The 21,688-nt window shown below is 38.0% G+C and overlaps 1 protein-coding gene across 3 annotated transcripts in view; it reads left to right on the top strand.

The window, feature by feature from the left end:
• The first annotated feature begins 12,401 nt into the window (after positions 1-12,401).
• The window catches only part of LOC139114733 (ATP-dependent RNA helicase A-like), a 44,514-nt gene continuing 35,227 nt past the window's right edge, over positions 12,402-21,688 (top strand). Inside the window, exons 1-6 of one of the 3 annotated variants that reach the window (XM_070676609.1) lie at positions 12,402-12,452; positions 14,424-14,539; positions 15,521-15,661; positions 16,285-16,405; positions 16,795-16,934; positions 18,380-18,519. In XM_070676609.1, coding sequence (XP_070532710.1) covers positions 14,429-14,539; positions 15,521-15,661; positions 16,285-16,405; positions 16,795-16,934; positions 18,380-18,519 — 653 coding nt within the window. In that variant the 5' untranslated portion in view covers positions 12,402-12,452; positions 14,424-14,428. Of the gene's footprint in view, positions 12,453-12,847; positions 12,971-14,423; positions 14,540-15,520; positions 15,662-16,284; positions 16,406-16,794; positions 16,935-18,379; positions 18,520-20,568; positions 20,651-21,688 lie in introns of those variants that run through there. The other 2 variants (XM_070676608.1, XM_070676610.1) reach the window with 2 other exon arrangements.

Here is a 21,688-nt window from a genome sequence, read left to right as displayed (position 1 = left end):
TCAGGCAATTGAAGCAGTATACCGTATCTGCCGCAAAGCAGAGATCAGATGGACTACAGTCAAGCAAATTACGATATGAAGTGCAGCGTTTCAATTACTTTTAATCATATAGCTAGCTCCAAAAGTACGTAAGTGTAAGCCTCAAAATAATTATGCAAAACAAAGATCATCGTCAGTAACAGATATAACTTGCAGACTACACCCATCTCAGTCGACTCCCGAGTGCGCCCGAGGTGACCCGCAGTACCACAGGCGACCCAATAAGTTCTGAGTTTTCCACACTGTTTTCTCTATCATTTTCTCTTCTTTCTTCATGCTCTGAATGATCGGAATAAATAAAATAAATGGTTTATATAACCTAACCTAGCCTCTGTGACTCTTTATTTATTTTACACTCCATTACAAGGGCGTATATCTCTCATACACACATGCTGTAATTAATTAGTCAACACAACTAATTATGCTAATCCGTGGACTTATCAGGGATTTTACGGGTTGGTCAACATCGCGAAAGATAGGAATGCCTTTTTCATTAACATCATTAACATCATGTTGACCAACCTCTGATAAGTCCACGGATTAGCATAATTAGTTGTGTTGACTAATTAATTACAGCATGTGTGTATGAGAGATATACGCCCTTGTAATGGAGTGTAAAATAAATAAAGAGTCACAGAGGCTAGGTTAGGTTATACAAACCATTTATTTTATTTATTCCGATCATTCAGAGCATGAAGAAAGAAGAGAAAATGATAGAGAAAACAGTGTGAAAAACTCAGAACTTATTGGGTCGCCTGTGGCAGTACGCAAGAGTGCGGGACAACGGGTTCCGTTTTGGCCGGGACGAATATCATTGTCGCAAGGGCGCGTCCAGGCGGCAACACTGCCAATAATTACAAGACACTGAATAAAATTATTAAGGTGAAAATGTGACAATATTCATGTTTTTTTCAATCATGTCAGTAAGTAAATGTTTTCCAATGAAACTGAAACTGTGCCGGATTTATACAAAAATTCAAAATTTGTTAAGTAATTGTGAGTTTCTCACTAACACCAAACAGCACGTTGGTTTTGAGGAGGGACTGTGATTTTATTCTTGAAACTATAACTGCAGTCTGCTTTATCATGACAAATGTCCGCGCTAAATCATGTACTGAGCTGTTTAAGACTTAACTTAACAGGTGGTAACACATTTACAATTCTAATACACGTACTGCTACTCGCTGGTGATATTGAAATCAACCCAGGTCCTAATCTAAAATATCCATGCGGCACATGTTGCAAATCTGTAAAATCAAATCAGTATGGGCTGCTATGTTCCACTTGCGAAAAATGGTTTCACATCAAATGTCAGAGTATTTCAATTGACGTCTATACCGCTTTATATGATAAACCAAATGAACCATGGTTTTTTTATCTTGTTCTCTTCCACATTTCACCGACTCATTTTTTGAAGATGGAAATCACGAGGAAGATCAAACTTTATTCACAATACCAGATCTAGCCCAAAGCCCAAATACTAATATTCATCACAAAGACTTAGAAAACGTCAATTTTTATGATTCCTTTTATGACTGCTTTCATAAGAGAGGTCTTCATATTATTAATCTAAATGCTCGTAGCATCCTACCAAAATTAGATGAAATAAAAATTCTGGCGAATAACACCAAGGCGGCTATAATTGGAATTAGCGAAACATGGCTAGATGATTCGATCTCTGACAGTGAAATTAGTATACCTGGTTATGTATTAGAAAGAAATGATCGTAATCGGGAGGGCGGTGGTGTTTGTCTGTATATAAGATCGAATCTCATATTTAAACGAAGAATTGATATGCAAAATGATAATATCGAGGCACTTTGGATTGACCTTATCCTGCCAAAATCAAGACCAATTTTAATTGGTGTGTGTTATAGACCGCCAAAAATCAACAACTTCTTCAACTTACTTGAAGATCAACTGTATCGAATAGATGGGTATCAGATACAAGAGATGATAATCATTGGCGACTTCAACTGCAATCTTGACAAATCAAATAATAGTGCTCTTTTTAACAGCTTCAAAAACTTTTGTATTGCTTTCGATTTGGAACAATTAATCACAGAATTCACCAGAGTTACTGCTGAAAGTGCGACAATCATCGATCTTATCCTGACTTCAGACAAGGATAAAATATGTCAATCTGGTGTTTTGCCAGTTGGAATAAGTGATCATTACGTTACGTTTTGTACTATAGAAAGGTCTATAAAGACTATATCGGGACTCATAACACTGTCAAGATGAGATCGATGAAGGGATATTCAGATGAGATATTCAGATCAAAGCTCGAAGAGAGAGACTGGTTTCAGGTGATCAACTGTGATCAAGCTAATGATGCCTGGGATAAATTTAAGACCTTGTTTATTGGAGTGTTAGACAAAATAGCACCCATGAAAGAGGTGCGATTAAAACAGAGATCAGAACAATGGATTAATAGCGAAATCTTACAGGGAATTAGAGATAGAGATAACATTCTACGGAAAATGAAATCAACCGGTGATAAATCATTGTTGCGTCAATTTAGAACAGCTAAGAACAGAGTCAGTAGACTCGTTAGGATCGCCAAATCTGAGTTTTTCAAATCAAAACTAAACGAATGTGGGAATAACAGTAAAGTTATTTGGAAAACCTTGAAGAATTTGGGCATGTCTTTGAGAAAATCAAAAGCAACTTTCACTAACATTAGCTTGGTCATAGGTGACAGTATATGTTTTGATAAGCATAAGGTTGCAAAGAAATTCAATGATTACTTTTGTAATATATCTTCAATACTGGTTGATAAATTACCACAGGCGTCTGGTAAATATGGCCCCGATCATGTTAAACGTTATTACAACAAGAAAGGTGTTGAACAAAATTCTTTTCAGCTGTCCATAGTGGATGAAAACGAGGTTTTGAAACATATTTTAGCTTTAGACGTACATAAGGCAACTGGTTTGGACAACATTTCTGCAAGATTCCTCAGGGACGGTGCGGAAGAGATAGTCACACCATTGACGCATATAATCAATCTTTCTATTCGTCAATGTATTATTCCCGCAGATTTCAAATGTGCAAAAGTGATGCCAATCCACAAGAAAGGTGATAAGACTTTTGAGGGCAACTATAGGCCCGTGTCAGTTCTATCAGTTGTCTCAAAGGTTTTAGAGAGAATTGTATTTGACCAACTGGAAGCATATTTAGCGAAGTATAATTTGTTGTATGAATTCCAATCAGGTTTCAGACCGGGTTATTCCACAGACACCTGTCTTATTCACATCACAGATCATATCAAAGATCAAATTGACCGGGGTAATCTGACGGGAATGGTTCTCATTGACCTTCAAAAAGCATTTGACACTGTTGACCATGTTATTTTGTTGTGTAAACTAAAAGCTATAGGCATGACAGATGAGGCCATTGATTGGTTTAAATCATATTTGACAGATAGACAACAGGTGGTTAGTGTAAATGGGTTTACATCTTCGTTAAATCAGGTCAATTGCGGTGTTCCCCAAGGATCGCTATTAGGCCCGCTATTATTTTCGCTATATGTAAATGACATGTGTTCAGCTGTTGATTGTAAACTCTCTCTTTATGCCGACGACTCTGCGTTACTTGTATCGGATACCAATGTTTGCGCAATACAAAACAGATTAAATTTGGATTTGAACAATTTAAATGAATGGTTGATCGATAACAAGCTATCACTGCATCTTGGTAAGACAGAGTCAATTCTATTTGGTCTAACCATAAATTACGGAGGTGTTCCGAACTTTTCATAACGTGTAATAACACAAAAATCGTGGCGAGGGATGTCGTCAATTACTTAGGAACTGATTTAGATCAAACATTATCAGGTGAGAGTATGGCCTGGCAAGTGATTCACACGGCAAATTCCAGATTGAAATTTCTCTACCGTAAACGTCATTTTTTGGAAACTAATTTAAGAAAACTCTTGTCAAATGCCTTGATAAATTGTCTGTTTGATTATGCCAGTGCCTATTGGTACCTTGGGCTGAAAACATACACGAAACATCGGTTGCAAACAACACAAAATAAAATTATTCGATTTGTCCTGGGGTTGCATCCGCGAAAACATATTGATGCTTCTCACTACAAAAAATTGGGGTGGCTCCCTGTGGACAAAAGAATGAATATTTAAAGTCAAATCTGATGCATAAAATTATTCATGGGAAAGGCCCTTCTTATCTCTCATCTATTGTGGTGATGAAAAGCAACGTTCACAATTATAACATTCGCCATGGTGACCTCTCTATTTATATTCCATTCGGTGCGAAATTCGCTCAAACTGGTTTTCACTATTCTGCCTCGAATTTATGGAATCAATTACCATGTAATATACGGCTGACTTCATCAAACAATGTTTTAAAACGCTTGTTGAAGAGAAATTTTTATATAGCGTACTTGACCTTTAGATTGATTCTGTATATCCATTTTTACCTTGTATGTTTACAATTGGATGTTTGTTATTACCGATCTTTTGTCGTTGTTGTTTGTGTGTCTTAAACCGGCAGCAGGATTGTCTTTTTATTCGACTGTTTTCCGCATTTTGTCTTTTCACTTAATTTTGAATTCTTTGTCATCTTTTATATTTATATTGATTGTGTAGTCTTCTTTTCATGGACCACAGTGGAAATAAGTCTTCGGACTTTTCTGTGCTATCCATGCACAAATAACTCGTTGTCTCCTTTGGTGTTGTAAATTGTTACATTCTGTACTTTTTTCTTATTAATTTGGTTATTTGTGCTAAATAAATAAATAAAAAAAATAAATAAAAAACTCCTTCCGGAGTAGGATCTTGAACGTTCATTTACAAATAATTATATGAAGAAAAAAAAGCGTGTTGTCCGACCAAGTGAGACAGACATGAGTTGACATGTTTTGAAAAGCGGCAAAAAAACAAACAAACAACAAAACTGCTGAGTAGGCATTTTCACGGTTCGTGTTGAGGGGCAAGAATTTATCTCGTCGTTTTACCCTGAAATCTATAATAGTAATATTATTATGGTGTCACCGCTTTTTGATCACATTTTTCGACATACCATCTTGTGCGGTTTTGGGTATTCTGGTGAAAAACTTCAAGAGAATGGTGATACTATAATTATGTTTTCTTACATTTCTACATGCAAATCGATGGATATGCCTGATAATGATAGTAGCCGACTACTGGTTAGGGGTCGTCCATTGAACTGCCACGCCGCCAAGTTTTACACATGTAGTTTTGCAAAAAAGAATGTATGATATTCCAACGCGGGGTAGCGGAAGAGCAATTCAGTCAAGAGTCAACCCTCAATTTACTTCCTGGCACCAGTAAATTTCATACTAAATTCTACTTTATAGAGTGAAATCAGACTCCTGGCATTGATAAGATGCATTATTTTTATTTGATGCACCAGGAGAGTGTATATGAATTCTACTTTATAATTCCTGGCATCAATAAGATGACTTATCTATATGTGATGCTCCAGGAAATTTTATACTAATTTCTATTTTATACACTAAATACAGATTTCTTGCATCGATAAGCTGGATTATCTTTATCAGATGCCCCAGGAAATTTTATTCTAAATTCTATTTTATTAAATTCAGTACAGATTCCTGGCATCGATGAGATGGGTTATCTTTATCAGATGCAACAAGAACATTTTTTACTTAAAAATACAGTTGTCAAAAAAAAACAATGTATCAATGATGCAGACTCATCTGTGCAGACATACTATATTCTTGAAGCTAAATACTTTGTACTGCACCGGACAACTATATTTCCAGCCAGAGCTTTTATTTTAAGATCACGCATGCGCAGTGGTGATAATCAACACCATTGATGAAGACGGCTGGATAATTGTCGAAAGCTCTTGATAGAGAAATAATTCTCCGGTGCAGTTATTTAGCTACAGGAATAATGTATCCAATTGCTTAGATAGGCTATCTTTAACAAATACACAGATAGTTGAACAAGTTGTTATCTGGATAAAACAAGCCACTGTCAACTAACTGCGCGATCCCAGTGGTAATGGTAAGAAATATAATGTAGCGAGTATGATTTCATCAGGTCCCCACCCCAAATTCATTTCGAAAATGGGATACTTGCCAGATACATTCAAGGATAAAAAAATACTAATGGTTCCTTTTATTTTTCATGGTCATTCTTGAGCTGGGAAAACTGCAAAGCAAACGTAATATTGACACTGACAGAGAGTACGTTAATCATATATGGAAACTGTGAAGGTTCCATAAATATTGTAATCACATGTACTTGAGTTCTGAAACATATTAGAATGGAAACAGTGAACAGTATAAACAAACATCAGAAACGTATCACAAATACAGGTTACATGTAAATGTATCGCCACATGTAATATGACATTAAACTGGTCCAATAATCATTTCCATTCAAGGTAATACATTACCAGGTCTATGGGACATTTGTGATTTATAAATTTAAGTAGGACCATCCTGAACCTTGAATAGTTAGTGGTGGTACCAGGTGTCCGGAATGGGTAAGCGTACCCTGCTAGCATGCTACACCCGTCAGGATTGGTCCCAAAATTGTCTAAATATTGTATGAAATGATACAGGATATGAATCACTGTAATAAGTCAAAGCCGGGAATGCTGTCATTTGAGTGACCGAAGTGTCATATTTGGCCACAATGTCGTCATATCGACCGTAGAACTGTTTGAAAATCCTAACGAGTCTTTTTGTTGTGTATCCTTGTCTCAGTAATTTTGATGCCAATGAGCTGTGTCTCAGTTGAAAATCAGTGTAGGAATCACAAGCCCTACAATACCTGAGAAGTTGAGATACGTACACACCATAAGCAGGTGCAGACGGAATATTACTTGACAAGTGGGGATAATTTATGATTTCAAAATCAAAATCATCCCTTTTGTCATACAGCTTAGTGTGTAGCCCATTAGTACCCACTTGTAGGAACAGATCAAGATATGAAGCAGAGTTCCTACCCTCTGTTGTTTCTTTGATTTCCAACTCACCAGGGTAAATATGATTTAAGTAATTTGATATGTCTGGATAGTCTAGACTAATCAGATCATCGATATATCTATGCGTGTTGTTAAAACGCCTTGCAAGTTTTTAAACCCTGCTTTGTAGAGAGATTGTAGGAACTCTGCTTCATATGAATACAGAAATAAGTCTGCAAGAAGGGGTGCACAATTTGTACCCATTGGTATGCCGATAGATTGTTGAAATGTCATACCGCCAAACTTAACAAATAAGTTGTCGATTAAGAAATTAAGCATTTTAATAATTTCTTCATCTGTGTATTTGTGCTGGGCATCCATGTTTTTACTGAAATAACCTGACCTATGTTTGATGGTAATGTATTGGTACCTTCTACTGCCATTTTTATGCAGGAAAGCTTGTTTAACAAGAGATGACAGCCTTGTTTTAAGTTTATCGTGGGGAATTGTGGTGTATAATGTGGAAAAGTCAAATGTTCGGATTGAGCTGAACTTGTTTTTCTTGACTTTTAAATCAAGCAACAATTCCTTCGAATTTTTTAGTATCCACATTTGATTCAACCCACTTGTTTCATACACTTTGTCACAAAAAGACCATATTTGATGGTTGTTAAGATTATAGACAATAATTGTGACAGATGTTTGGTAGTGCAATTGCTTGATCCTGCAATAAAACGTTGTTTGTAAGGGTTCTTGTGCAGTTTAGGTATCCAATACAACATAGGCAGTTTTTTGTCCTTCTCTTTCAAAGGAATGCCAAATTCATTGAGCACAGATGAATGATTTGAAAAAATGTCTTCATCAGTGAGGGAGGAAAGAGTGTAGGTTGTATTACTCTTATCTGAATGAAGGTTTAATTCATCTATTATACACTGGATATAATAATTCCTACAGACAAAGATAATGTTGTTTGAAGCTTTGTCTGCAGGAACTACAACATATTCGTTGTGTAAAGCATCGAGGCATGCTTTGACCGATGGGTCATCTAATACTGAGGAAGTATTTACATCTTTACTCTGAGAACGGAAATGTGAAATACGTGACTTTCTGACTTTGCTCAGCCAGTCAGAGAGGCATTCCACATCAACTTCCTCAACTGCAGCCCACTGTCTTGCATATTTTTCGGCGGCATCCATGATAATTCTGAAATTAAATTTCCAATTAATATTTTGTGGCTGTCGATATTTTGGGCCATATTGAAAGAGTTGCCGAAGTTTTCTGTTGGTAATGATGGTCAGGTCACCAGTTATTATGTGACCAAGTGGTTTATAGCAAAAGGGGGATGACAAGCAATCGCAAGTTCTGCTGTGTTGAATGGAAAGTTAACAAATCCCCTCCAGTGTGTTCCAATCGACTTGATCACTAGCGATCGCGTTCGTCACGACACTTATTGTCTCAAGCAGGCAACCTTAATACTCCTACAGATCTCATGCCAGAATATAAAGTTGCGGCATCTGTTTCTCTCATTATCTACGGTTGTCTGATTTGATGATAGGGGGATCGGGCACCCGGTGTTCTTTTAAATATAAAGCAATCCGCATCGACAAAATAAACAGCTGAATCACTTCTTATCTCGCTGAATGATCGATAAACTTTCAACAATAGCTAGTCATTTCGCAACATGGCTATCCGTCTTAGCTACATACTATACAGCTCCCTCTCACACATTTACGTGAATCGTCGCATGATTAGCGTCTCGCTCAGCGAGTCGGCACTGAATCCAATAGCCAAGTCGAACATTATATATTGAAAGTTAAAAGTATATGCAATAAAAATAATGTGGGAACGATTGGTCGATAACGAACATCAATAATTATGCGTATTACACAAAACGTCAATTTCCCCAACTACACGTAACGATTTCACAGTCCTGTAAGGTGAGGAAACGGGAACACATTGCTACATCAAATATTTATGTACATCATGGCTAATCTACCCCAGGTAGCTGTGTTCTGAACATACTGCGACCGTCTCTCTAAAACCGTTTCAGGCTAAGTATCATCATTCTTTGTTCCACATAATTATTTATTTGTATCAAGTCTATGCCGTTCGGATGGATTCCGTGTTTCCATGTTACACACACACACACACACACACACACACACACACACACGTCACACATATATGGTCACCATCATATGGGCGTATTTGCGTCCTGTGTTTTGTGCGCGGTTTTCGCAGGCACAAAATGGGCAGAAAATGGCTCGAAATGCGCAATTTGCGCAATCGAGCAGTCGAGAGAAAACCCTGTTTATGGAGATTGACAGTTGGAGATTGACAGCGGATTTAACATGTCATCGGAAATAAAAATTCGTTTCATAGTTAACTTATTCACGCTTACTGCTCAACACAATTCAATTTTTTCTCCAGTTTAAACCCAATTGTAACAGTTCCGAAGTGGAAAATTCAAGTAAGGAATTATTTTCTGGTCCCGCGCCATTATAAGCGTAACATTCCTTCGAAGATTTCAGCTTTGAATCACCGCTTCCTATTAGAGCTGTTTATCCCACCAAACAGATTCTCGCGATCGGACAAAGACAATCGGTTTAGTCCATCATGTGCCTTTCTCATGATTCATAATTTTTTTTCTAGTAAAATCTGCTTTCGTTTGTCAAACATTTGATCATTGATTTCAACAGTGTCGTATCAATTTCTATTTAACAGGCACTGCTGCACAAACTGATCGTCATACAATTGTATAAACTGCTATCATTGATCTGCTTAACCAGGCTTTCTCACTGGCTAATATCAAACAGGCAACCAAAATGTTGGTTGTCACAAAAACACCGCAAACTCTCTAAACATATTCTGTATAACAGGAAATTGAATTTGTCAGCTACTATCACCAGTTCCTGTGTCAATGGGCATGAGCGCCATCAGTGCTGGATCAGATCCTGGGATCAGATACAGACAATTTAGGGACCGAGCACAATTAATGGCAGGGGGGCGAAAGAGAAAATGGGGGCCACGAAAAAAAATGAGTGTTCTTGGGGTGGGCCATGAAAATTCCAGGGAAGGTAAGGGGTGGGCCACCAAAATTTTATTATTATTGTTGACAAATGAAGTCAATTTTCAATAATAATATTGCTCATTTTACACATAACAACTGCATTGGATGGTAATGATACAGAGGCTAGGTTGAAACTGGTTATTTCATCATGCTATAGGAAGAACTAGAATACGTAGTGGACACACAGGAAAAAAATACTGAAAAAAAAGGAGAAAAAATGGCATTAATGGGTTTTTCATAGTTAGCCCATGAAGGACTATTCCAACATGGCAGACTGTCATTACAGTGGAGTAACATTGAATATCTTGGGTAGTCATAGAAAGGCAGACACTGGGTTATACATATGTTCAAAGTGTGTTCTATTTTGATATGTACCTAATTTGGCTATTTTTTTAGTATTTTGTGTTCTGTGTGTTTCACTTGAAGTTCTTATTTTACTCAGAGTATAATGAAATGCACAATATTGAGCTTGTTAGACTAACTTGGAGATGTGCAGTGAACACTATCATCATTAAAAATAATTCATGTCTAAATTAATGCTTCAACTATAACAACTATAACAGCACTGAATGAACTTGTAGATTGTTTATAAGGTATTTGGTAATTTCATCATTCTTTGAGATTAAAATAGCACAACACAATACTGAAAAGTAGCTGTAGGTGTTACAAGTAGTAAAGCTTGAACATATGTTATTTTGTTTGTTTATTATTTATATATTTATTTGTTTATTATTTATTTCAAGAATGCGAGAATGTTGTTTTCACTAAAGCATATATTAAAAGTTATAAGGATTATATATATGTGTACAACTTTGTACCTATGTAATCTTTCTTTTTTGGGGAGTGGGGCCACAAAAATTTTGTTGCCAGTGATTGGGGGCCACTAAAATTTCGCTGGTGTTAGGGGGGGGGGGCTGTAAAAATATATGCACTACATATTTTCTCTTCCAGCCCCCCCCCCGCCGTTAATTGTGCTCGTTCCCTTATCACGGCGCGTTCAGACGCATAGCTATATGTATGGCAGATTTGGATCAGACTGCAGACGTGCGACCTGTGAAGTTGTGTGGCAACCGAGAGCAACGCAAAACCCAACCTGATTAAAATCAGATGTAGACCACGGCGACGTCTACTTACGCGGTAGTGAGCGGCGACAGCAAGAGAATACCGCGTAAGTCAGGTGCCGCCAACTGGTAAATTTCATCAATTTCGCAAAATCACCACAAAACATGTTTTGAAGGCTGATATACCGATTTTACTTATTTTTGACCTTGACCTAAAATTTGGAGGGGAAAGTGGAGCTGTTCGTAACTGCCCTCCCACTAGCATACACGGAAAATATGCCCTCCCACTGAATTTTGATGCACACTGCCCTCCAGTATCTGTGGTCTGCCCGCTCCCCTCTCCCCACAACAATTCAAGCTCCCCACTGCCCTCTCCCCACTACTGAAATTCCCCACCTGATGCCCACTGGGGCAACCAAGAACAACGCAAAACATTTCTCCCCTCTGAGTTCGGCGCTTAATCTCCTTTCAAATTTTGTCAACCACAGCTTTCCCCTCCCCTCCCTCTACGTATATTCCGGTACCCAATGTCTCAAATTTTCTCCCCGCCCACTGAAAAAAAGAAATTTCTTCCCTCCCACAGTAAATATCGATTTTTTTCTTCCCGCTCGCTGATTAGTTTTGAAATTTGCCCGCCCTCTGAAAAACTGCGCACGAACACCTTTTTTCACGGACAGCTTAGTTGGCGGCACCTGGTAAGTAGACGTCGCCGTACTCTACATCTGATTTTAATCAGATTGCGCAAAACCGTGCGAGCAGTATACTTCTACTTATCATTTCAACCTTGGAACATTGCTTCCCCTAGGTTGGGCGCTTAATCTCCCCTCAAGTTCTATCAACTACGGCATTCCCCTCCCACTACGTATTTTCTGGTACCCATTGCCAAAAATTTTCTCCCCGTCTACTAAAAAAAGGGAATTTCTTACTCGCCCACTGTAAATATCGATTTTTTCTCCCCGCCCGCTGATAAGTTTTAAAATTTGCCCGCCCGCTGAAAAACTGTGCACGAACACCTTTTTCCACGAACAGCTTAGTTGGCGGCACCTGTAGAAGTAGAACATTTAGGAAAAGTGCATCTTGTACATTTATCTTTGGGTTCTCATCACATTTCTTAAACAGTTGCCAATAATTTAAGAAATGGGACACAAATACTAAAATCATCATATCTTTATGATACTACTTTTATCGTACATCAGATTGTTATCGCTCGATTCCTGAATTGTGGGTGAATGTCCCTTCCCCCCCCCCCCCAAAAAAAAAACAACACTATGTGAGGGCGCGCTCTTGGCAGGTACTTTTCAGACCAGCAGAAAAGGCCCCTGTGGCAGACAGACTGACAGACTTGTATCTCTGAGGGTTGGTTTCCGCTTTTTTTATTAGACCATCTTCCATCTTATTAGGCTATGTACTCTATCTCCAAGACACAAAACTGCTAAGGCTGTCGGAATAGTGTAGTGAGATCACAGTCCCTGTGGTCTATTCCGCTCTGCGCCTCATAGACGTGTGTACATATATCTTTTTCTCAGGCATATATATTTACACACGTCCATGGGACAAAGACGCCGAGCGGAATCACAGTCGCTCGAGAGCTATTCAGCTCTGGGACTATTCGCCCCATAGACGAGTATACAGAAGCAGTTCTCGCTTCTGTATACTCGTCTATGGGGCGAATAGTCCAAGAGCTGAATAGCTCTCGAGCGACTGTGGCGGAATATAGACCGACAGCTGCACAGGTGACTCTGCTGAGACATAGCGTTTCTCACGCGCATCATGTTGTCTCGCGTGATTGTCCGAGATAGTTTCGACCCGGAAGTGAATACCCTGGTGTCTGGGTACACGGAACAACGCCAACCACCCGGTTAACGCGGTTTCAGGTAAATCCCACGACAAATTTCTCTCCAATGTTCCAAACACGATGCGTATTATTTATTCCAAATAGCACTTGATTCAATATTTCATGCTTTTACACTCAATAAAAGGAAAAATATCAGGTCTCTATGCGTCGAAATATGGGCGCGGAGAATAAGTCCGTAAAGCCTTTCAATTCAAAGGTGTGGGCTGGCCCAGCGTACCGTGCTGGGCCCGGCGTTAATACGGCCTGGCCTCCCACGGTATAACGCCGGGAACATACAGCATAGTACGCAGGGCTAAGGTGCGGGATCGCTGGATTCCCAAAACAACCAACTTTGAGATATTTTAACAGCAACTATTCAGCTCCGAGGGTTTATAGCCTGGACACTCAGGACATTAGCTATTCAGCTAATTATGGTTTGATCAGCAAAATAGCCGACTTTGACATGCTGTTCAGATATTAGCCTCCTAGTCCTAGAAGGGAGAAAGAGGGGGGGGGGGGTATTCAGCAATCCAGCAATACTGCACCTCATCGAGAAGTTGCCATTTTTGGGCAGCCATGCTTTATATTGGCGATAGTAATAGCTATACCAAAATCTGTCCCATAGGTGGTAGTCAGTATGTTAATAAACAGTAAAAAAAAACCCATCCTGTACATGGCTTTTGTAAATGAATAGTTTGGCCATGTAGTCAGATAACACTGCATCTTTCACCTTTTTCTTGGAAGAAGCAACCCCACTAGCTGCAGTACTAGCTGCAGTACCATAGCTTGAGGTTTGCTTTGGTATTTGGGTCACACAGCAAAACCAGATCTGGTTTTGCCAGCCGACCCAAATGCCCAGGCAAAACCTCAAAGTATATTGCTGCAGCTACAATCCCAGTGCAAAAATGGTAAATTCTACTGGAAGAGAAAGAGCTATAATCTCCTACTAGATACTACATCTAGGTAGATGTTAACAGCTTACAAAGCAATGCCTATCAAAACTCAAAAATGTTGTTAGTGCCAGTTGCTTAGACATATAAACTATCAACAATGGCGTTGTTGTGGTTATTAGTGGGATTGAGAACATTGATACATGGTAGGGGACAACCAGAAATCATGGCCACCAGTATCAAATTGTGAATTTGATTAGGAGGATAATCTTGTCTTTGATGGATTCAAACTGACGTTGGGTTGCAGAAAATGGCTGTGACACTAACATTGCAATGTCTCTCAATTTCCTCAGACTGAAATCATAGTACTGTGTTTTTTTCTTCTGGTGTTACCATGTACCATCAACAACAAACAAATACTCCAATCATTTCTCTTATTGAGAAATGTCTAGGGTCAATTAACTGACATGCAATCCAATCATATTAGATATTGATTTTCAAAGCATGTCATTTTCTACATGAAGAGAAAATAACTGCGTGTACCTGGTTTGTGTTTGCTTTACATAGTATAATCATTATCAAACCATCTCTTCCCTAACTCAGTTGTCATGGCAGAAATCAAGAATTTCCTGTACACTTACTGTGGAAAGAAAAAAGTAATTCCTAACTATGAGTTCAGGACAACAGGTTCAAAACATCGTCAGCGGTTTATGTGTGAGGTAAGTAATGTTCAATGTTTTTTTCACAAAGACACAAATCTCATACTACGTTCAGACAGGAAAAAATGTGAAACGTTTCTGTGACACTATTTGTGATTTGCAAACACTAGGATCAATAGATTGAGTCCGCTTGTGTCCACACGGGCAAAATTAAGTCTTTGTTTTGGTGTTTAAGCTAGCTTAATGCGCCCTCTTGAATTCAAAAGATATGACAAAGCATACCGCATTGTAACAAGATGGCTGACATGAACAATGTTGTACCATGGAGGTATCTCCATAGTTGTACTGTCGCTCCACCTGTTGCTGTCAACAACTTCTTTGTACTAAAGGTTTAAGTGCCTCATCTTGCGGTGGCACTGATCAGCTATCTGTTTAAACCCTTTTGTAGAACCCTTTCGGCAATTTCTTTTTTATAAACAAGGCTGTCTCTGCAGGTTCGGTTCAGCATTCTCTGTATACTTTCGTCGGCCCAGACTGAGATAAACAGACTGATCTTATTGTCAGATCAATTATTGCCACGAGATGTAGTGCTCTGTTCATTTGGTAGCCATGATGAAAGGAAATTGAATTGAATGTTTTTTGTTGTTTGTTGTACCACCTGTCGAGTGAGGGTGTTTAAGACAGCTCTGAAGCAGCTTGTCCGTCCACGCAGCAAGTTGCGTATGGAGTTAATCCCCACACTGGCTCAGGTCTGGTCAACTAAAAAGTCTCAAATTTGAAATGTTTCAGACGCTGGTAGCATCCACACGTAACTTTTTAAGACAGAATTGGACCAGAGCCGTTTCAGAGGTGTTTTTATGACCTGTTTATGAATGGCACTTCAGATGAATAATCATTGTTTATTTATTTACGGTATTAGTAAATCCTCTTTCTCCCAAGTTGTGTTTATTTCTATTGTTTGTCTGTAGAGCCTGGTAGAGAGAGGATTAATTGATCATTAAATTATTTTATCTATTTATTTATTTTTTTTCCTGATTTTAGGTGCGAGTTGCAGGGTATGATTACATTGGAGTTGGGAACTCCACCAACAAGAAAGATGCACAGGCAAATTGCGCAAGGGATTTTGTCAACTATCTTGTGAGAACTGGTAATGTGCAAGCTGCAGAAGTACCACAGACTGGAGTAAGTATTTCTGATAACTCAGTTTGTCCAATATTTAGAGAGTAGAGTTGATAACAATAAAGACCGTATCTTTATATACACAGTTTTGCACTCACTGCTGTTGCAGCTTCCTTGTAAATTGTTTTGACTACTTTTCTTGAAAGTTTAAGTTACAAGATTGGTACCTCTGTGTAATGCAAGATCCATGGATTGCAAATATGTTATCCATTGATAATGAGTTAATTATTTGTAGATTTGCATACTCAAAGAATATTTGTCTTTTCTTGTGAATAATGCCAATATGGTATACTTCAAACATTACGTGTCATACATCAGGGTATTCTAGCATACCATCACAGTGTGGCGCTTGATAACAAGACATTGTCATACATCAAGCATTTAGTGTAGAATATAATGCAAATGACTGAAGTACTGATTGATGTCGGCAGCTATGTACATGTAATATGAAAGCATACTGTGATGGTATGCTAAAATACCCTGATGTGTGAGATAATGGCACATCCCATGATAGTATGATAGAATAGCTTAGTAGATGACTATGTCTTGTTATATGGCACTATCCTCTGATGACATGCTAGAATACCCTGATGTATGACATTGTCTTGTGCTTTGCAATTCTGTAGGTCGCCCCTCTTTTAGGAGGAGGTGGAGGAGGTGTTGAAGGGGTTGATGGAGGCAGCGGTGAAGGCAATAGTGTTGGAGTATTGCCACCTGGTGTAGCTCCTGCTCCTCATGTGGTTGAAGGTGAGTCTGTAGTTTTTAAACTTGTGGTGTGGTTTATCGTGAGTTTGTAGTTTTTAAACTTCTAGTGTGGTTTAAGATGAGTTTGTTGTGGTTGAACTTCTCATGTGGTTTAAGTCAACTTTGTAGTTGCTAAATTTGTAGTGTGGTTAAAAGTAAGTTTGTAGTTGTTAAACTTTTTGTGTCATCTAAGTCGAGTTGTAGTTGCTAAACTTGTAGTATGGTCGAAGGTGAGTGTAGAATCTTATAAAGCTTATTGTTATGCACATAAAAACACACCTATCACATTGTACATTGATTGCATTGAAGCCTTATTGTGGTTTGACAGCCAGTGATGATGGCACAACATTTGTGTACAGTAACAATGCTTTAATCTTACTGTGATTTTGTAGCTTTATCTGGAGGATCTGCACTGGCCCAGCCCAGTTCAACAATACCATCACTGTTTGATCCAAGTCAACCAGGAGGTGGACATGCTGATTTCAGACAGAAATACTTTGATGCTGTTGAAGATAAGAAAAAATTTGAAGAGGTAATGCCTGTATAATGCAGAAAAATGTACTGATACTGATAGTCAATTATTCCTATGTAATGTTATTCTTGCCTCAAAACTGAAAGACTTAAACTGTTTTTCAAACTTCCCTTTAAGGAGACTTTCAACCATACTCCTACAAAACCAAGAATGAAAATCAGTGCCAACTACAAATTTTGGTAACAGAGAAACTATTATCTAACATTTATAGATATTTGAAATTCAAAATGGCTACCATGCCTGCTGTGTTAACTCCATGGGGATAATAATATATAAACACAGTGAAAATTTTCTTACATGAAGAGCTTTAAAATGAGCCCACACTGTGGTAGAACAGGATATTTACTTCATTCACATTTGCAATCATACTGAAATTTGGGCCGATATGAAATAATTGTGCTTGTTGGAATTGATTTGGGCCACGTCCGCACTTATCCACACTTATCGGTACCAGAATTTGGGCTGACGTAAATTTACCATCATTTGTTACCTCTGACCTGTCAAAGTTCAAAATGGCGGATATTTGAATAATGGCACGCTTTTTCTACTATTCATGATTTTCCTGCGTTTTTTAAGCACAAGAAGGTCAAATATGACCACCACTTGCCATTTTAAGCATCGGTGAGATCTTCACTATTTATTGGATGAGCGTAGGGTATATGTACGACGGCGGTGGAGAAATAACCAGTGGACGGCATTTTTGACATCGTTGTTAACCAATGCATGTCTGCAATGCATGTGCACTGTGAATCAAATGACTTGGTCTCGCTTGTAGAGCAAAAGTTGGTGGGAAGATATAGTTCTGCATACATGGGGTGATAAAGACTGAATTGAAAAATTTCGATAAGTGTAACTTTAGTTTCAGACGCCGTTTGTTTTGTGTGAATAGTGTGACTTGTTCAACTTCGATCCAGGGCAGAGGCCTGGTCAACTGGGACCAGGGCCGACATAACGTGTCCACACACGTGAATTTGTGTCGGCCCAAATTTTGCATCAGCCCTGAACCCCACTTCTTGCCGGGAGCAAACTAAGTTGGCCCTAGATAGACGCAGTGTGTCCACAATCTGAAAGACACAGTTGTAAACATTTTAAAGTCCCAGTATATATCATGTTGGTGCATTCTATCTTAACATAAAGAGAGCTATCACATTTCATTTTGAGGGACACAGTGTCAGCCATTGTCTCACTTTATGTGATTTGATTTGTAATCATCCTGCGAATGGTTTGCACACAAACTCTCAAAAACTTCCTGTCAATTTTCAGTGAATTTACAAATTTCATAACATAACATCTATTTTCAACAGCTATTTATTACAAGAACTTGTATCCATAAATTGAAATGTGATTCTTGTGAGGACCTTTCTGGAATAAATTTAAAAACTTTCTTTCAACATTCTTGAAAATACGTATTGTTTTTTAAACCATATGTTTGTACTCTTATTCAGAGTGAAAGTGTTGATCTGAATGCTGGTCTCCATGGAAACTGGACATTTGACAATGCCAAGTCAAGGCTTCATCAGTTTATGCAGACAAACAGAGTCAATTCAGATTATAAGTATACTACTGTTGGACCGGATCATAACAGGTAACAGATTGTCTTGCACTGCCACATTTAATATACCACTTCACTATCAAAGTTGCTACCATGATGACAGCAGCCATTTTTCATATCTGTAGCCACTGTCATGGCAACTACTTCCACAGTTATTACATCAACTAGCACATTCACCATCATTCCAATGTAAACTGTGTTGTTATTACCATAGCAATCAAACCTAACAGCAATAAAACCACAGTGAAATAGCTGTCTTTGCCCTGACAAGGAACACCTGGTAACAGCCTTAGCAACACCACCATTGACATGTTCATAAGTAACACTACACTGTTGTAAATAATACTAAATCATTTACCCTCATCCACATTATTACAACCACGACAAGTTTCAGACAAGTACCATTAGTACAAGGTTATGACTGCTGCTAGAATGAAATGAATACACCAGCTATCTGCATAGTGCTACTACTCAATTGATGCTCAACCATTGTAACTTCCCTTCTACAACTACTGGTATACTGCAACTTTATCATGTCATACAGTTGATTCTTTCAAAAACTCCAATACCATTATGAAAGCTATGACTGCTGTACCGGTATGATATCAGCCTTGTGGCATTCTTGCTTGTCATTTTCAGTTATTACAACCTCCTGAGCCTGTCTGGCCCTACCACTAATACAAGTACTGAACCTAAACATTTCAAGAAAAATCCATCAACACTTTCATATCATAACATACTTGTATGACCACCAAATAAATGCATCTTGACAAATGCATGGACACTTGACTCACTAAATCAAGGCTTCTTCAGTTAATAAAGACAAACAGAATCTCATCAATTTTTACAACCATGTGACGGCCAGTGTCACTACATGTGTTATTTCACAAGAACAACACTATGCAATATCGCAACTACCCAATCATGACTGCCAAAGGCAACACTGCTATGTTTTCAGAGCAATGCTGAATACTCCACAACTATGACCGCATTCCTTTCAACCAAATCACAACCACCAGACTATCACAGCTAAATGTTATCAACATTACATAACAATCGTCACCTTTCTATCTATGCTTTCTTCAATCATCTTACTATTTTGTTATCATTGAACCGACATTTGCACCTTTTCAAACACCTTAGTTTCTACCATTGACCTTACCTTTATTATGATTACATTGTGTAACTGTTTCCTTTTCTTGGTAAAAAGTATATTGAAAAAGAAAATTATCTGCCATTATGAAGCAGACAGGTTCATAATTCTCTTTTTTCCTTAGGATTTGCTGCACTTTTCATGTTGCAAAAAAACCATGAAAACACTTGTGAAACTTTCATGTAATATGCTTGTTTTGCAAAAAAAAAAGCACAATGATCAAATAGTAGGCGATATTCATAATATTTTACATAAAAATTTATAGCAAAACTGAGAATTATCAAGTAATTTGAACCAACACTGTCAGAGCCTTCCTGAATATAAAAAATAACAATCAGGGTGAAGCTGTTTAAAGGATTTTATGAAGTTCTGATTCCTCTGTTAGTCAGAGGTTATTTATTTGATCTTTTCAAAGGAGGAAATCAGTGGTATGTTGAAAGCATGAATGTTGATTTCAAATTACCACACATACACCCATGAAGTAAGGAGGGAGGCCCCTTACATCATGGGTGGATTTGAATGAGTTGTGGTGGCTAGTTTGTGTTGGACTTAGAGACCAAAGTTGTGTCTTAAAGTACAACATGAGCATAGTCACATGATCGCTGCCATCTTGGTGTGTTACCCTTCAGAGTTGACCCAGGCAATGACATCAGAAATCACTGAGAATTATGGGTATTTCAATCTAAGCGACATATCTTTCTGCTGAAAAATCTTATTTTTAAGATCACCGTCTGTAAAGCATGTTATGCATGCTAAATTTTCACTAAAGAAATTTGCAGACGTGATATTTTGAATGTGAAAAGAAGTTGATGAGTTCATCTATGTTGACTAAGAAAGTCATAGAAGACTTTCGTAGACAACTAAAAGAAAACCACATGGGAAAAATGTTATTGGGAGTTATTTTTGATGTCATTTTTGCCCTATTGAAGGTAACACACCAAGGTTCTGGTAAGAGTCAACAAGATATGCAGCAAAATACGGTGACACTGATATCCCTTCTCAGGAACAAAGGTTGGTATGCAAATATAGAGGTAATTTGTTGAGCTCTGCTTTGAATTACACAGAGGTTATCATATAGGTGATTAGAATGTCTGGCATCTGTTGTCGTCTGTCATTATCCTTCAAATTTTTAGACACATGGGACTTCGCACAAACTACTGATCCAGTTGGTTTGTCATTTATTACATAAATTATACTCCTGTGGAAGAGCTAATATTAAAGTTACCGTAAAATTTGCCAAATAATATTTTTAGTTCTGAGATAAAATAGTTCTGAGGATACTATAAGAATTGTCAGGCCTGCTTAATAATCTATTGGAATACCGGGTACTGCTGTAAATTTGTGACAATATTTTATCTGTCAGACCACTTCTGTCCTGGTTCAAGATCTTACCCATAGCATTACTCAAGCTTTGACATTTGATAAATGTATTACTGAAGATGACATCACTTAGTTATCCAAATTATTATAAGATTTTTCTATGTATGCTTTTTCGGCAAGTTTCTTAAAGTGGCTGTCGGGAATCTCAGGTTTTCGGATTGGTAACTACTCTGCCTAATCAAAACACTGGTCAGTTTCAGTGGTACATTTGCTTTATCGCTGTCTTCTCAAATTTATTCCAAACATTTAGCACCTTTTGTGTACGTGAAAAGAAACTGGACACAGCATAACAAACATTGTATATAGATGTTTAGGAATCAGGCACGGTCCTAGAAAACACTAAATCTTGAGAAAGCTTTTTTATGTGACTGAAATTGTACACAACTTGGTTTTCAGACTGAAAGTCTGTATTATCTAATTGCAAAGTAACGTTTCAAAGTGAGGAACAATACGAAAAAGCAAAAACGCAATAACTTTTTGATACTCTGCCCCACTGTAAAAGTTTGGAAATGTTGCTTTGCACCATTGTAAGGTTATAATTCTCACAAATTCTCATGAAGCTGATCATGGCACTGGATCGGAAATAATGTTGCTTTTGTAAGTTGCATAAAGCAACATTAAAATACTTTTTATACAATGATTTTCTGTGACACTGCATCATTTGGTCAT

Source organism: Ptychodera flava, chromosome 16 (assembly GCF_041260155.1).
Source record: "Ptychodera flava strain L36383 chromosome 16, AS_Pfla_20210202, whole genome shotgun sequence".
Taxonomy (NCBI): domain Eukaryota; kingdom Metazoa; phylum Hemichordata; class Enteropneusta; family Ptychoderidae; genus Ptychodera; species Ptychodera flava.
The sequence above is the reverse complement of the archived record's forward strand: the minus strand, read 5'-3'. Positions and strand labels throughout refer to the sequence as shown.